The 17,460-nt window shown below is 39.2% G+C and overlaps 1 protein-coding gene across 2 annotated transcripts in view; it reads right to left on the reverse strand.

The window, feature by feature from the left end:
* The window catches only part of tln1 (talin 1), a 61,512-nt gene that overhangs the window by 25,276 nt on the left and 18,776 nt on the right, over positions 1 to 17,460 (reverse strand). For both annotated transcript variants that reach the window (XM_080875007.1, XM_080875006.1), the window contains exons 7-29: positions 16,802 to 16,944; positions 15,588 to 15,715; positions 15,430 to 15,490; positions 15,143 to 15,247; positions 14,533 to 14,688; positions 12,937 to 13,038; positions 12,082 to 12,158; positions 11,632 to 11,812; positions 11,146 to 11,259; positions 10,931 to 11,039; positions 8,976 to 9,184; positions 8,789 to 8,887; positions 8,427 to 8,594; positions 7,991 to 8,285; positions 5,845 to 6,011; positions 5,613 to 5,741; positions 4,961 to 5,074; positions 4,269 to 4,382; positions 3,375 to 3,509; positions 2,882 to 3,010; positions 2,625 to 2,727; positions 564 to 772; positions 320 to 439 (exon numbers count right to left, since the gene is read on the reverse strand). In XM_080875007.1, coding sequence (XP_080731133.1) covers positions 320 to 439; positions 564 to 772; positions 2,625 to 2,727; positions 2,882 to 3,010; positions 3,375 to 3,509; positions 4,269 to 4,382; positions 4,961 to 5,074; positions 5,613 to 5,741; positions 5,845 to 6,011; positions 7,991 to 8,285; positions 8,427 to 8,594; positions 8,789 to 8,887; positions 8,976 to 9,184; positions 10,931 to 11,039; positions 11,146 to 11,259; positions 11,632 to 11,812; positions 12,082 to 12,158; positions 12,937 to 13,038; positions 14,533 to 14,688; positions 15,143 to 15,247; positions 15,430 to 15,490; positions 15,588 to 15,715; positions 16,802 to 16,944 — 3,167 coding nt within the window. The remainder of the gene's footprint in view (positions 1 to 319; positions 440 to 563; positions 773 to 2,624; positions 2,728 to 2,881; positions 3,011 to 3,374; positions 3,510 to 4,268; positions 4,383 to 4,960; positions 5,075 to 5,612; positions 5,742 to 5,844; positions 6,012 to 7,990; positions 8,286 to 8,426; positions 8,595 to 8,788; positions 8,888 to 8,975; positions 9,185 to 10,930; positions 11,040 to 11,145; positions 11,260 to 11,631; positions 11,813 to 12,081; positions 12,159 to 12,936; positions 13,039 to 14,532; positions 14,689 to 15,142; positions 15,248 to 15,429; positions 15,491 to 15,587; positions 15,716 to 16,801; positions 16,945 to 17,460) is intronic.

Raw genomic sequence — 17,460 nt, forward strand, 5'->3', positions numbered from 1 at the left:
AGCAACTAGGCCTGACTCATAAATTATGTTTTCATCCTCAAGCATCCACAATTAACTTGTCTCCAAAGACTGTCTTCCAGGGTTCCATGATATGTACAATTTTGGAGAAGAAAGACTAGTTTTGCTGTGCAACTGTGTTTCACAGGTAAAAAAAAAAAAGAAGAGAAAAAAAGAGAGATCAGGAAAATTATGAAAAACAGTAGGTGATGGAACTTGATTGATTAATAGAATAGCTTCAGGGTGAAATACTATTCACCTGAGATCTTTTTATCAGTAACTACAATCTACATTTGTTAAAAACTGTTAATTTTGTACTAACGGAATCAGCCAGGAGAGACTTGCTAGCTTCGCCCACAGTGCGGATGGCATTGTCTACATCCCTCTGGCCAGGAAGGCAATTCACACATCTGTTCAAGGCCTGGGAAACCGCCTTAGCCACCTTCACACAGAAACACATGCACATGATGATTGTCATTATTATATGAAAGACATATAAACATTCAGAAATAAACTACTGTAGCTACCAAACAAAAGCATTTGTAATCTCTCGGTCTGGCTCTAACCTGGGCCAATCTCTGCTGACTCTCTGCAGCTCCTGGTTTAGCAATGGCCCTCTTGGTCTCTTCAATGAGGTTGGATGACTTGTCCATGACATCCCCAGCACAGTCCAGTATGGCACTACGTGCTGCTGAGTCATCTGTGGTAGCAGCGACTCCTCTGGCAGCCGAAGCTAGTGACTTTAGAGCCTGAGCCACATCTCTGGCTGCCATACCTGGATCCAACAGGACAGAGGAGAGAAACTTTGGTGCGTAGAAAGACATAATACAAAATTTACAGTCTGGGAATGCCTAAGGTCTAATTTGTTTAAATTAATAAAAAAGATATTTTGAAATGTAGTATAATGCAAAATTCTTGAGTCACTCGTCATTTCTTTTGCATCACTCATCTTTAGTCCAGACATTCTACTTGACCATTTTCAAGATTGTCTTGTTGTTTTTTTGTTGAACCACTTCAGTCTAAACAGGGACCTAACGCAAGGATTGAATGAGTGAAACAAAACTGGTTCCTATTTCTTCTGTTGATTCCATGAGAAATGTTACAAATTGTCCATCTTGTCCTGTCTCAGAGCAACGCTGAAAAACTAGTTAATGCATTTATTACTTCTAGGCTGGACTACTGTAATTCATTATTATCAGGATGTCCTAAAAACTCCATGAAAAGCCTTCCGTTAATCAAAAAATGCTGCCGTGAGAGTACTGACAGGGACTAGAAAGAGAGAGCATATTTCTCTTATATTGGATTCCCTTCATTGGCTCCCTGTTAAATCCAGAATTGAATTCAAATTCCTGCTCCTCACATTATTCAAGTCTTGAATAATCAGGCCCCATCTGATCTTAATATCCTTATAGCACTTCGCTCTCGCTCTGCAGGCCTACTTGTTGTTCCTAGAGTATTTAAAAGTAGAATGGGAGGGAGAGCCTTCAGTTTTCAGGCCCCTCTTCTGTGGAACCAGCTTCCAGTTTGTATTCAGGAGACAGACACTATCTCTACTTTTAAGATTAGGTTTAAAACTTTCCTTTTTGCTAAAGCATATAGTTAGGGCTGGATCAGGTGAGCCTGAATCCTCCTTTAGTTATGCTGCAACAGGTGTAGGCTGCTGGGAGATTCCCATGATGCATTGACTATTTCTTCTTCAGTCACCTTTCTCACTCACTATGTGTTAATAGACCTCTCTGCATTGAATCATACTTGTTATTAATCTCTGACTCTCTTCCACAGCATGTCTTTTATCCTGTCTTCCTTCTCTCACCCAAACCAGTTGCAGCAGATGGCCGCCCCTCCCTGAGCCTGGGTCTGTTGGAGGTTTCTTCCTTTTAAAGGGGAGTTTTTCCTTCCCACTGTCGCCAAAGTGCTTGCTCATAGCATGTATTATTGTAGGGTCTGCCTTACAATATAAAGTGGCTTGAGGTGACTGCTGTTGTGATTTGGTTTCCCAGAAGAGTTGAAGCTGTTATAGCGGCAAAGCATGGGATGACACCATACTAAAGCCTATGCCCTAAGAATGGTATATCACTCAACACCAAATCACAACAAAAGATGCCACATGTGCTTTATACTGTAAGGCAGCGGTCCCCAACCTTTTTTGCGCCACGGACCGGTTTATGCCCGACAATATTTTCACGGACCGGCCTTTAAGGTGTCGCGGATAAATACAACAAAATAAAACCAGTACCGGTACCGAAAAAAAGAAGATTTATTCATAACACACGTGAAAAGACCCAGGGAAACCAAGTTAACGATAAAAACGATAACAAAATAACGCTGAAAACCGATAAAAACCCTGAAAACCATACATTTCACACCTGATCCTCAACTCTCACGGCCCGGTACCAAACGACTCACGGACCGGTACCGGTCCGAGGGTTGGGGACCGCTGCTGTAAGGTAAAGGCCCTACTATAAAAATTTGACTGGGATCAGAAACAAACCCATTTTTAAAGTGACAGACTCGTATTGCCGTTTCATCCTGTCACATCTCATTGCAAGTAAAGCTTTATTGTACTATTTTTCCTCTTGAACAAAAAATATACTTAATAGCTGACATTCTGGTTATGTTAAACTCACCAGTGTAGTTCTCATTTCCCTGGGTGGCTTCACTCAGCAGCTGGGCTATGGCTGAGCTCACAGCCTTGGTGCTGTTACCCAGATCCTGGGAGCATTTCTCAAGCTGAACAACACAGCAGAAGACATGGAAAGAAACATTATCAACCATTCCTACCTTTTGAAAATAACTCACCAATTATTATTATTAAAAAAATGTTATGTTTATGCTTCGTTCATGGTGTTGTCCAGTGAACCAAAACTATTTCAGTGTTCCTTACCGTCTCTCCTGGTAGTGGTTTAAGTTTGCCTTCTTCTGCTGATGCCTTGGCCTCTTGAATCTCCTTTTCCAAATCTCTCACCGTTGATAGAGCATTGTCTATTTCCAGTGGTCCACAAGCTTCCTGAGCCTAAGATACACAAAAATATCTGTGATTAGTTAAATAAAACATAGTTATATCTTGCATGAATTAGATATCAGTCAAAAAAAATCAGAAAAAAGTTCTACACCATAATTGCTTCACTTGATTCATTGACCAAAAAAATAGGCCATCTGTTAGAAATCTGGAAATTCATGTATTTCTTAATCTAAAACAGTAAAAAGAAATCTGGAGAATTAGATCATTCCTGTATGATATCATTTCACAAAAGTTCAAACATGCATGAGTGTTTCTTAGGTCTTTCACTCACTTTGCTGACTCCAGCTAGCACAGTACAATGAACGCTGAAATCTTTCTCAGAATCAAACTGATGAATATATATAATTAGTACTACCTTTTGTGAGGCAGTGCGGAGCTCTGCCAAGGCACTGGCCAGGTTTTTAGCACACTGGCTGAGCTGCATAGCTGAAGCCTGGTCACTGATGGTGGGAACAGCAGCTTTGGAGGCTGTAACCATCTTAGCACCGGGCTGGTAGAGGGAAGAGAGACATGTTGCATTGGTTTTGATTTAAAGCAATTCATTCTAAAAAAGAAAGGGACTATAAAGTGTTTGCTTTTCCTAAAACTTTTGCTAGAAGTGCGTTTACATCTCCTCATTCTTATCTCTAGTTAATAATGGTGTAAATAAACATATAATCAATAAAAAAAACTCAATGAAAATATAGACAGTGCCAAGCCATATTGTTTTCAGATTTCTGACTATTCTTTTTCATCTCCCCCTAACCTACTGAGACCCAGCCTATTCATTTATGTCCTCTATAATGGAAATTAGTTTTTGGTCTATATCTTTTGACTTATTTGAGCTACCCTACTAAGTTACTACTAAATGTGTTCAATAGACAACATCTTGACTTTCCAATGATATCTCATGTGTTTGGGTGGTCTCCTTTAGTTCCAAAGAGGCAAGAAATCACAAAAAAGGTTAAACTGAAAGATGCAACCAGGTTACATGCATGGCATAAGTTATCAGTGATTTAGCTACCTAAAAAAGACACATTGGTGACACAGAAAATTCCCAGGTTGCAGTAAAATCATCAGAAAAGATTTCTAACCCAGTGACAGACAACAGTGTTACTCTGTCTGTGTTTTAAGATTTGTTGCTCAAAACAATGAGGCCACAATCTGTTTGTGGCTGTTTATTATGACTGTAACACAGTTACATAGCTATACTCTTCTGTTGTTTTGTTAGTCTGCTGTCACTCAGTGAAGTTGGTGGTGTGACAGTCACCTGCAGGAAGTTCTGGCTGGCACTAATGAGAGCCAGCTGTGCACTTGGGCTGTCAGGCTGAGACTGGCTGCCTCTGACTCCCTGAACCAGCTGAGGGATCTGCTCTGCGACAGCCTGGAGACACACACACACACAATACAGTTTTTAAAAATATCTTAACACAACAAGCATAACTTTGCTAAGGTGGACAGTCGCATTCAGATCCTTCAGTTTGAAGGGTTTAGAAACCTCTGTACACTCCAGTCTGTCCCTCCTTTAAAAGGTTCTAGTCATCATACCTGGTGTGGATCGTCTGATTCTCACAGATTTGAAAGATAATAGATAAAGGCATGTACTTACTATTAGTGGGAATACTCTGGGTTTTTTTTTTTACATTGTTTTAATTATGAGAAAATGTAATTTTTATTTATCATTTCTTTGAGTATATCAAGTTTATTAATAGGAGTGTGGCAGAGGTGTGGCTCAGCTGCAGGGGAGGAGTGGGAGAGTGAGCTCAAGTGATACTCCTCAAAGTGATACAGTGTGTCGGGTCAATCACTACAAGACGATATTAGGTTGTCCATATATCTTTTTAAAAAAAAGACCCAAAACCTCCATGAAATTTACTGTTTGTACCACTGATTGTTGATTCTACATAGCAAGCTTAGTTCCATATATGTTTATATAAACCAAAGCAAGTACTGAGTTTTTACCTTGCAGCCCACAACAAGCTGCTGCTGGGCAGCCTGGTTCTTGTTGGTTGAGGCTGCATGTTGTGCAGCAGCAATGGTCTGAGTGGCTGCTGCTGCTGCTTGTTTGGCTGCGTTCTGCCAGAAAAAAGGAACACGACAAGTCAAAAAAAACAGCAAAGAGCACAAGACTAGCAATAATCAGGGAAATGACTCAGACAGAACTAATAATAAGATGCAAATGTTAAACTTTTAAAGTTAAAACAGGAAGTTACTGAAGCCAGTATTATAATTAAGCATCATGTCAGACAGGCCACAAAGTTAAACTTAGTTATATTCCCAAAAGAGACGCTGTACTAAAGTGTTTAAGAAATATTCAGAGTTCCACCGATCGTGGTTGGGTGTGAAATAGCTGCATCAGCATCAGACATCATTTTAAAAGCATTTTTGTGGTAAATCAATTCAATGCTATTTATATGGTGCCAAATCAAAGTAACAGTTGTCTCAAGGTGCATTATATTGCAAGGTAAAGACCCTCCAATAATACAGAGAAAACCCCAACAATCAGATGACGGTGACAGTAGGAAGGAAAATTTCCCTTTTAACAGGAAGAAAACTCCAGCGCAACCAAGTTCAGGGAGAGGCAGCTATCTTCCAAACCGGTTGGGGGTGTTACCTCCAGTTTGTTGACTAGGCGTTTCTTGATAGCATTCTGCGCCGCAGCGTTGGTGGCCATGCGGAGACCTTCAGCCGCCTCTCGTAATTTCTGCTGCTGTTCCTCACTGTCGGGATTTGCTGCTGCACCCTGGGATAAAATATTCACATTATATATTAAACCAACAAATCAACAAAATGATAACACAGTCTTATCCACAGAGTTTAAAAAAAAGAAAAAGACAAAGGCAGACCTTAGCGGCCTCCACCATCTTGGCTGTGGCATCAGCCAGCAGCTTGGCAGCAGAAAGAAGCTTGCGTGAGTTCTCTAGGTCAGACTCTCCTTCTGCATCCATCTTGATAGCATTGACCAGATCAGAGGTGGCTTGAGCAAGGATACGAGCCTGACGGACCATCTCACCTAGTGTAGCAAAAAAGAAAGATGGAGAAAAATGTGATGATTAAAAAAACAATAAAGAAAATTTCGTCCTTCCAACAGTTGTGTGAGAAGAATATAAATTGATCTTTAGAAGGCAGAAAGCTAAAGAAGAAATATTATTTTAATATTCTGAGCAAGCATAGTATAAAAACTCTTTCTAAATAATCAACTCCTTAACCATGTCCCACAAAACAGAAGGTTCTAAGAATGTAGAAAAGGTAACGTAATATAATTAGCATGAAAAGTGGAGGTTAAACTAAACGATAACAGACAAGAAGAATATTATATTTCAAAAAACTTAAATGATTTAGGATTTTTAAGACTGATGCTTTTTTTCACAAAACATAAATGGATCTCCCTAACATTAGTTATGTGTAGCTGTTTATGAGTGCTTACTAACATAATCCCATAAAGCAGTTCGAAAATAATCCTATTTTATTTTCACAAATAAATGTGGATCAGTTGTTTGCTGTGCTTCAAATATTTGTTCCTAGGAAAGAAGTTATAGACTGCCATCTGGTGGACAAACTATATAGCAAACACAAATTATTCAAGTGTGTTTTTCCCAAGGATGCCTCCCGGGTGAAGTTCTGGCCATGTCCCACCGGAAGGAGGCATGCTGGGGAGATTATCATCATCATCATCATCATTTATTTATTTATATAGCACCTGGTAGACCAAAGTGCTGTACAATACTAATATGCACATAGTAATAGATTATATCTCTTGGCTGGCCTCGGTGTTCCCTCAGACAAAGCTCTCTGCTTAGGCTGCTGTCCTGGAGACCCAGCCCCAGAAAAATTCATGGATGGATTTATCTTCAGTTATGAATCCAGATAGTGGTGTATCGCAAATAGCTAATATCACCTGTCCCACTGGTCCCACTGATTTCTTAATGGGAGTCTGGTTAAAAACAGAAAAGTCTGGAAGCAAGCTGCTGATTATAGACAACATCAAGAGGAACAAGCTCAAGGTTTTGAGGCATCAACAGTCACAAACATGAACCAAAGATTACTGAAAAATTACAGATAGTTAGAGGAGCAGCTGATGCGAGACAGGCCAAGAATCTCACAGAAGTAGATGTCCTTGTCATAAGCCTCCAAACAGAAACATACATAGAAGTACGCAAGGATCACAGTATATGTAAAACTTTTGTAAAACCTTCTTTTCCTTTTTTGTTATTTTCAAGCTGTAAAACTTATAATAATAAGGTAATAATGCATTTTCAAGATCATCTCAGATTTTAATCACTTAGCTTACCATTACGAAATTACTTTTACATGATTTTACATACTGTTTTCTAGCACTAGCCTCTTAAAAAGAAGTCTGAGAATATTTTTTTAACTAGACTAATGTAGATATGATCAGGTAACATGCTGGTGGAGCGGTTAGTGTCACCTGACAGAAAGAAGAACTCCGGCTGGGCCTCACTGTGAGTTTAAATGTGCCCACTGAATCACTATGGGTTTCCTGTGAGTACTTCAGCTTCTCCCACAGTCCAAGGAGATGCATTTTAGGTTAACTGGTGATTCAAAAATTGCCATGCACATAAGGTGGAGGATGAGTTTGAAGTGTATAATATGAAGCACTGTATGAATGCATGGTGAAAATGTTACTTGTAGTCTAAAGCGCTTTCAGTGGTCAGAAAACTGCTATATTACATTGCCAGTACATTACATCTTAAAAAATAAATAAAAAGATTTTGAACAGTGACAAGTGAAAAAAATGCTGACTTTTCTAATATATAGATATTATATATGGAATATCCTGTGTGTCAGCTTTTCTTCAACTATGCTACTCCGTATTTGGGGTAAACCAGTGGTGCTCCTGGAAACCAAGATTCTTCACAACACATTTTAGAGAATGTAATTTTATGGGTATAAAAAAAGCCTATAAAGATTTCAAATTACAAAAGGATCCAAAGCCATCCTGTGGAAACAGTTTTAGCTTCCTTCACTTACCAGCATCTCCCATAGAGCTAAAGATGTTCTCAGTGACATCCAAAATGCGGTCAGTGGCTTCTCCATGACGTCCAATGGGATGGCCTCCACTGGCATATTGTTTGATGTGTTGAAGGAGCTCATTAAGAGCCTGTGTGACACCTGTGGCAGCCATGCCCACCTGTTTCAGGAGACCATCATCATTGGTCGCTCCCTGTGATGCCTCAACACAGCCCTCTACTGACTTAGCCACCAGCTTGCCCGCCTCAATTAGCTGCTCCTGGCACACTGGAGAGCTGATTGTTGGAGCCACCACCTTGAAGAGGGATAGGATTATTGGTGGGACAGAAAAGTAGAAAGACCTTAGGCTTGGCTCAAATGCAAAAAGAACATTTCAGTTTCAGTCAACAGTTGTCCCTATCAGACGGTGAACACTGTATTAAAGTCGAGTTCTCACTCTTGTGCAAGCCACTAGCTGAGATGTGGACAAAGCGCATTGAGTTGCTGCTGCGATGACCCGGTTCTGTTGGGCTGAGTCTTCTGTCTTCTGGGCCACATTCTTTGCTTTGAGCACCAGAGCTGCTGCAGCATTAGCCACAGCTTTAGCCAATTGCATCAGCATGTCCTGCCAAAAGCAAACAGCAGTTAGCATACCTTATCATTGGTGAAAATAAAGTCTTGTCAATTGAATGTGAATAGTATCTAATGTGTGATACTTTGTCTTGCATATACAATAGTAGTTCCTATGGCTACACAGCAAAATCAAAGAACTACCAAAACAGCAAAACACTACAATAATAAATGTTATGATGAGCACACCTGGAACTGTTGATCAGTGTCTGCCTCGCCTATGTGAGAAAGCAGCTCTCCGCTGGCTTGGCCCACATTTCCAGCAGCCTGCAGCAGATTCTGACGAGGCTGGAACCAAAAGATATTACTGATCTCAAACAAGAAAGAGTAGAAAAACACAATGTATCTCTGTCTTCCTTTTAGTTTGGCTGTGTACCTCTGTGTTTGCAGGTTGGGCAGTCTTTAGCATTTCAGAGACAGCACAGGCCAGGTTCTTGGCAGCACCAAGCAGATGCTGTCCATTTCCTCCTTCATCCTCCATAAGTGCTGCCAGAAGTTTAACACCCTTTGACATCTCTGTTAGGTTGGAGGAGATTGTAGTAACAGCACAGCCTACTGCTGTGTAATCTGTCTCTGCTGGATCACCTAAAGACAGAGAAGGGCAGAGATTTGTGCTTTATCTCCTACAGGACGCTTGTTATATTTGCATAAGAAAAAAATTCAGAAAGTACTCAGAAAACAGATCAGATATCAATGGAAAAAATAACACTGGATATCTGCTGGGATGAAAGGATGCTACATCATTTGAAGTAAATGAAAATTATCCTACTACAGGGGAATTCAAAGAAACCCAAAAAATCTAAGTGAAAAAAAAACAATGCAGCCGGGTAATTTGTATGGCCTCCATGTGCTTGTATGCATGGCTGACAATGTTGGGTCATAGTCCTAGTAAGACTATGAATGGTGTCATCGGGGAATCTCCTCCCAGATCTAGACCAGGACATCACTGAGCTCCTGGACAGTCTGAGGTGAAACCTTACGACGTCGGATAGATAAAAAGAAACATAATGTCCCAAAAAATGTTCTGACAGGTTTAGGTCTGGCAAATGTGGGGGCCATCCTCCAGGAACTGCCTGCATGCCAATGCACCTGCTGGTGCATTGGCAATAGGGTCTGACAAGGGGTCAGAGAATTTAATCCTGATTCTTAATGGCAGTCATGGTGCTGCTGCCCATGTTACAGAAAGCATAACTTTCGTAACAGCTTCTTGAGACTCTTTCACATCTTCCACATGCTCAGGGTGAGGCACAGAACCCCAGTGGTCCACCTGCCAGTTCTGGTATTCTATGGAAAATGGTAATCAGGTCCTCAATGCTGGGCAGTGAACACAGGGCCTATCCAAATGCAAAACTAGTGAATGCTTTGCATAGCAAAGTAGGGAACATGTTAGCATTAAAACTCAAAAACTGCAAAGTGAGCAGTGAAATTTATACTAAGAGAGCTGATGCTGAAGGACAACCAGTCTTCCAAATTCGTATTATCATTACTGCAAATGAACCTGACCAACAGGAAACTTAATGTTTAATAGTTGTATTTTCGGTTTGATAAGAAATTATGAATAAAATGCCTCAATGTATTTTAAGAGTCACATTGTCAGTGCAGATAATACACATTGTATGAGGAAAGAACAGTTAAGAGAACAGTTCTCTTAATCTTTGAATTCAGGTGTTTTCCAGTTGTATAAAACAAAGCATGTAGCCACGCAGTCTTCCTTCACAAGCATTTGTGAAAACTGTAAAGACCTTGCTGTAATAGGTAGTGTAATAGAATGACACCATTGCAACAAATGGTAAATGGACTGGTTCTTATATAGTGCTTTTATCCTTACTTTAGAACTCAAAACACTTTATACAGCATGTCTCATTCACCCATTCACACACACATTCTTACAAGGACTCTTTTCTACATCTGTGCTTTTTAGCTAGCATTCAGACACACATTCACTCTCTAACTGCATTGGGAGCAACTCGAGGTTCAACATCTTGACCACTCCAGCTAAAGTGAGATGGAGGCTGGAGCAAACAGGATTCAAACCACCAAACTTCCAATTAGTAGACAATTGATTCTTCCTTCCTAGCTATTTAATGACCAGTTGTAAGTGGTGTTATTGCAAAGAGGAAACATTTAGCAACCAAGTCACAGACTCAATGTTGAGGTGCATAGTGCATTAAAGTCAACAATGCTGCGTTTACTCAATAACTTCCAGAGTTCTGTGATTAATATCAGCAGACAAAACGTGCACCGGGAGCATACATACAGTTTCCATAGAGTTTTTTTTGTTGTTGAAAAAAGCATGATTACAAGAACAGAGAGATGCTCCACTATTCCTACCCGCAGTGAGGTTGACCATGGAGGCTGTGCCTGCTGTAATGGCATCCACCTGTGAATGGATTTCATGTTTGGACTCATCCATCTTGTTTTTGCGCCAAGCTTGAGATGCCTTAAAAGAAAACAAAAAAACAATCCATTTAGAATGGAGTCTTCACTATACATCATCAATACAATCAGCACTTAAATCAGTCCAAGCAAATGAAGTGAAATCTCACTGCATCTGTTCCTAATGGAGGCAGAGTATCAAAATCATCCAGTGAAGCTTGGGCAGCCTGGACAGCATGCATACTGGAGTTAATGGTTCCAGTCAGGGCTTGCTGTGCTGAAGTCTGTTGATAAAAAAGTGAATGTATTAAATTAAAAGAAATTGTGAATATAATTCTGTGTTTGAAACAACAAAATAACAGAAATTGCTCCTATAACTAAAAACATAATGAATGCATTTTTTAAAACTGTACTTGGCTGTTTGGATTTCTGTAAAACAAATTCACAAATATGCAATTCCTAATTTTTATAAAAGCGTCACTTCAGTGCTACAGATCAACATTGGCTGCTCAGTAAGGATTCTGGCATTTGCACGTTCACGTGGGTTTATGAGGATGTTAGCCTGCTATATTTAAGTTTTAAGGAAAGAGAAAATAAAGCCTACTGTTACAGTTTAATTTCCAATTTCTGTTTCATGTCTTATCATTCTGTCATACCAGTGGAGGCATATGTCCTCTGTGCATCTGTCCACTGGTTATGTGCTGCTTAGCTTGAGGCATGGAGCCCATCTGGAAGCTCTCTGGTCCACCAGCTCCTGAGCGCATGATGGCTGGCAGGGCCACTGAGCCTGTCTCCACTTTGCCGACCCTGTTGAACTGTTGCTGCAACACCGTGGACCTGGAGTGGCATGAGAAAGAACCTAGTTCTGAAAGCCCTGAGGTGCAGGTCAATGATCCGGTTTGTAATAATGTAGTTGTCTCTTCAGCTGCAACTCTTGAACGCTAAGCTGAAGAGAGGAGCTACACTGTCAACAAATAACTACCTGGTGGCGACTTAGGAAAGCTGAATACTCCATGGATGGATGGAGTATTGTTGGAATACCATTCAGTGAAACTTGTACGTGTCAAGTACAGAAAACTATTCAGTGGTAACACTCATACACTTACTTTTTGGGTGACACAGAGTCTTCTAGCATGGTTGACTCTTCATCTCCCTCCAAGCCAAAGTGGTCTTTGCTCTTTTTCTGTCAAGAGAAAGAAATGTGGTGACACACTGGATTATATCAAATTCAGTTTTAAAGGATTTATATTTTCTTTTGTTTCAAAATAAAGAAAAGATTAAAAACATGAGTTTCAGTACAGACAGCTGCCTAGTAAGATGTTTTTCTATCACTTTTATGCAACTTTGAACAGTTGGTCAGGAAGCACTGCTCTTCTTGACACTACCATAGTGTCTAGCAAAATGAGTAGGCATTAACAGTGTGACTGGAAAAGCCAATGATGACATGAAAAACGACACTGTGATCAAAAGTACACCAGACTCACTGACGAGCACACTGAGTCCACAGTCCTGTGTGAAAGTGCCATGAGTGGTAATCCAGTTGTCAAGCAAAAGGCACATATTTTAAAGAACTAAATAATACATTTTAACAGAGCACAGAGAAGATAAACAGTGTTGTGCTGCAGTAAGAGCAGCCACTTTCAAGCTTGGGCTTGTAAAACACCTGAAAAGACGCAGGACTTCGTGTTTCATATCTTCTTTGTGAAATGTCAGCACAGAACTTGAGATCACCTTATGGTATGATGATAAATACACACCAGCACATATGTAACATATGTAGTATGTAAAGAAATTCTATTGCGTTGAATACTTACAGAGTGACATGGAAAGAGTGACATGTCAAAAGAAATCTCACTAGACAAAATGGTGTTGTAGTATTTTTTGACATTTTTTTAGGAAATAAATTCTTCATCCCCCATCAAAGCATCCATGTTGTCAATGAAATGTATAATGCTGCTGACCTTTTTAAGGATGATGTCGATGTAACCAGCAATAAGCTGAGCTATCTGCTCTCCCTCAGTGGTCTGCACAGAATAGTAACCGTCCTGGTAATCTCCAAAGTCCTAAAGGCAGAGCAAACAACCAGAAGTTAAAATACCTTACAGATTATACTGGAAAATGAATAGCTTCTTGAATAGGTGAACTATTCCATTAGGTTAGGTGAAGAACAGAGGATGTAGTGAGAAATTACCAAAGAATCAATTGAAGGCTCAACTGAACGTATGCAATCTGAACAAAGGTGAAATTTTTCTGAAAATGATTTGTATACAAATTTAAAATAAAACTTTTAATACCACTGATGGAACATTTTCTAGAAGCGCTTTTGCTTGAGAGCCTTCCATAATTTGAATTACTTTCCCCTGGAAGTAATTATGCAACGTACTGCATTACTTTTAAGAGGATTGTTCTGTTTACTAAGTACTTTTTTCGAGTAATGAGCCCAACACTGATTACAGCAAAGTGGGGATATACCTCTGACATGCACAAACATTTGACCACACAGCATGCAAATCATTTTCATGAATGTAATATGTCTTTGATATCCTACTTAGCGATGGTGGTGACTCTTAACGCACCCATGAGAAAAGAGAAGTGATATCAGTAATTGCCATCCATCTCTAGGTCTCACTAAAGTATTTTGCTAGAAAAATGCATGGAACGAATATTTGGAAATTGACGTTTTAGGAGAGGATTAGAAATCAGCAAGTGGTCCATCGAGGTTTAAATACATAGGGATTAATATGACTCGTTCTCTATCTGGCCTTAAATCAACTAATTTGACTCCCCTTATATCAAGGATTACATCTGATATTCAAAGATAGGGTAATCTCCCCCTTTCTTTAACCCTCTCAGGCTCAAATTAAACTTTTTGTTGCTAATGCACAACCAAGTCCTGCAGTGGTACTTCTGAGTAAAAAAAATCATAAAATATGTATGTGGGGTAATCAGGTTGTTAGTTTTTAACTGTTGCAAATCAGCAACGCCTGCCTTGAGAGGGTTAATCGGTAAGATTAGTGTTGTTAAAATGTTTTAGAGTTTGTTTTTGTTTAGTTGTTTTTTTTATATATATAAATATATTTACTTAGGAAAATGAAGAAAGGTTAATTGTATTTTGGTAAGTGCAAGTACTGTGTTGTTTTATTTTTTCAATAAAAATATTTGCAAAAAATAAAAATAAAAATCAGCAAGTGAAGCAATTCAAACACCGTGGATGCATGCTTCATATTAACTCACTATGACTGAGTGCACAGAGGCAATAGAACTGTTTTGGGAAGAAGTCAGATGCAATGTTACACAGTGACAAAAACCCAAACAATCTTATGGTGTTGCACTGGCCTGGTGGAAATAGTAAAATGAGAAAAAAGGCAGTTTGATAATGTGTTAAAAGTCATTTCAGGTGTTCAAATCAGAAAAAGAGAGCAAGAGAGCGAGGGAGGGAGGGAGAGAGAGAGAGAGAGAGAGAGAGAGAGAGAGAGAGAGAGAGAGAGAGATCTGGTTAAGATATTTCTGAACCAGGCTCAACAATGCTCTTATCTTGTCTCTACTTAAGAACTCACCAGGGTGAAGCTCTTTGGTGAGGCAGCCCAACGTTTAATGTTGGTCAGGTTCCACTCCTGGATCACCTCCTTGGTCTTCTCATCAACCCTCATCACGCATTCTTTGGTTATACCCAGAAGTCGAGGCACCAATTTGTTCTTACCCTTCATTTTCTCCTGCATGAAGGGAAATGAAATGACTGTGAAGTAAACATAAATTAAACTGGGCAAATATTAATGACTCAATCCATGAAGATCCACAATCAACAAATTAACTCAGCCATCATCCAGCTAGCACTGCAGAATGAGAGAAAGCATATAAAGTATTTAAACATTTTCAGATGAATCTTGCCCTATTTGTGAATTTTTCTTCTCTGACTCTTATTCATACCCTCCTCTTCCCCTAGCCCTTTTTCAGAAATGTAGTAGCAAACTGGCTAGTTTGGAGAACAGTTTCCACTAATGCAACATGCTGGACTGGTTGGTAGAAATTGCAAGTTTCTATCTTTGTGCTGATCGTATTATTGTAAATAATATTATTTAATTATGTAAATGAATATTATTTGTAAAGTGAGTCTCAAGTCTCAAATCAAAAGCAACCTCCACTTTGGTAATCCATTGTTCTTCTCACCTTGACCAGAAAGAATGACACACCATACGTTTTCAGGGACCTGGCCAGCTTCACATAGTTGACTTTAGCCTCAATCTCTGTCATGTTTTGACAGTTTTTGTGTGCCTGCAGAAACACAGTCAGAGGATTAGAAGAACTCACTGTGGTATTATGTACCAGCCTCCAAGTATAAGTCATCTTGATAAAATTTGTGTTTGACCTGATCTTTATACATCAAAAATATTAAACAGAACAGCACAGTCAGAACTGACATTTAGTTCAAAACTGCCACAGAATCCACTTCTTACCTGGAAGATCTTCTTCTCCCCTTTGTTCTTGATGTATTCTTTGGGAAGGAACTCTTTCAAACTGAAGAGGAAAAAGGTCAAATCAAAAAAAAATTTAACAGGCAGCTCATTACAGTTTGAAGACAAAACAACAATACAACCAAAATACCAGTGCTTACTCTAAAAAGCCAGACTTGTGTTTGGACTCGTTGTGATCCCCAAATTGAATCTGACACTGATAGCCTGCAAACTCACAGGCCTTATCAAAGGAGACTGGATGAGATCCATTCAGGATGTCATCGCGAGCCTGTCCCAACACACACACACACACACACACACACACACACACACACACACACACACACACACACACACACACACACACACACACACACACACACACACACACAAAATCATTATAGTTTTTTAGAGCAAAAATTTACAGTGTAAAACAGCATATAACATTTGAGCCACTCTTCATTTTCTTCACTAGGAAAATTTAAAATAGGTGCAATAATTTATTGAGCCAGTTCAAAAATATATTTAAAATGATATATAAGAAAAGAGTCGGTTCCATCAGTTCTTGTGTAACTTGGTATGCTTTAGCCTTTCCTCCCAATTTCCCTTCCTATAGAACGGCCTCTTGACAGCCAGCTGAGCCACAGAAACCATTTCTGGTGAGGCTTCCAAGAACATGGATCAACTGAAGGGCATCTCTCAGGTCCTGTGTCAGGTCTTTGCAGAAGACCTTTTTTTAAGGACACGACTTTCAGATACTATCTATCTGCTGCAGATTGTTTTTAAGCCTGTCTCGTCTTCTTTTGTCCCCCACTTGTCCAGTTTTATCCACAATGTTTTAAAGACACTGCACACCATGCCAAGATATGCCAAGTTTTTAGCTAATAACTCTTCAGGAATCTACTTGTTTGTCTATTATTTTATTCCTGTCAATCTGTGTTACCTTTGGTGTTTTTTATAGATTCAACTAAAATAACAGGAGTAAATTCTGTGTTTTTGTGATGAGCTGCCAGTAGCAAAGTTCCTAAAAACAATTTAAAATGGGTTCTTTGCAAAGTTGACACAACACAGATTCATCCCTTGAATTAGGTGCCTTTTTTATGCTTAAATGATTAATAGATAAATATTAAGTGGCTCATCAAACAACACAAAATGAGTTCAAAGGCAGCCAATAGCCAAAGAAAAAGAAAATCTGGCTCCTTGGAACAAAATATTAGGAAATGAGGGGTGGCTCAAGACTGCATAATGTCTATCCAAGACAACAGGAGAAAAATAAATTATTATTATTATTATTAATAATAATAATAATAATAATAATAATAATAATAATAAAAACAATGTCAATGAGAAAGTCAATGTCAATGTTTTTCTGTACCTGCACATAAAGCAGGTTGAGCTGGACGGGATCTCTGGAATCCACATTTTGGTCTGAGTAGAAGAATTTTCTTCGCAGCAGCAACATCTCTGTCTCCTCCACGCCCTGTTCCCTCAGTGTCCTTCCATGGTCCAACCAGTTCACTACGGAAAGCCCAAACCAAACGGGATGCCATAAAGACCAATATTAGAAATATATTAGCCAGTCAAAATGTTTTAGCATCAAGGTGAATTTTTTCAGTCATATTTTCATTGTAATCTGTAACCATATTTTGATTCAGATAAAGCACTTTGCTTACTCTCTGGAAAAAATGTTTCTCATTCCTGTTTCATGACACCATAATATTTAAGCAGAACACTTTGTTATAATCTCCTCTCCCATGAACGTCGTATGGGACAGGAGTTTCAGAAGCAGACATACCCGTTTGGAAAGCAGACATTGAATTTACTCAGAAAAATTGGTTAAAGTCTTTTTTTCTTTTGAATAAAGCTCAGCATAAGGATTGGCTAATGTGTTTCCAGACAGAAAAAAGACTAGTCTTTCCAATTTCTTTCAGAGTTACAGAGTTAAAGAATGTGGCAGTGAAGATTTGGTAGATTAGTTTAATTATTTACTATTAAATATTTATCCCTTGGGACTTCCAGATCCCGACGGACAAG

Source organism: Rhamphochromis sp. 'chilingali' (assembly GCF_963969265.1).
Source record: "Rhamphochromis sp. 'chilingali' genome assembly, chromosome: 2".
NCBI lineage: Eukaryota > Metazoa > Chordata > Actinopteri > Cichliformes > Cichlidae > Rhamphochromis > Rhamphochromis sp. 'chilingali'.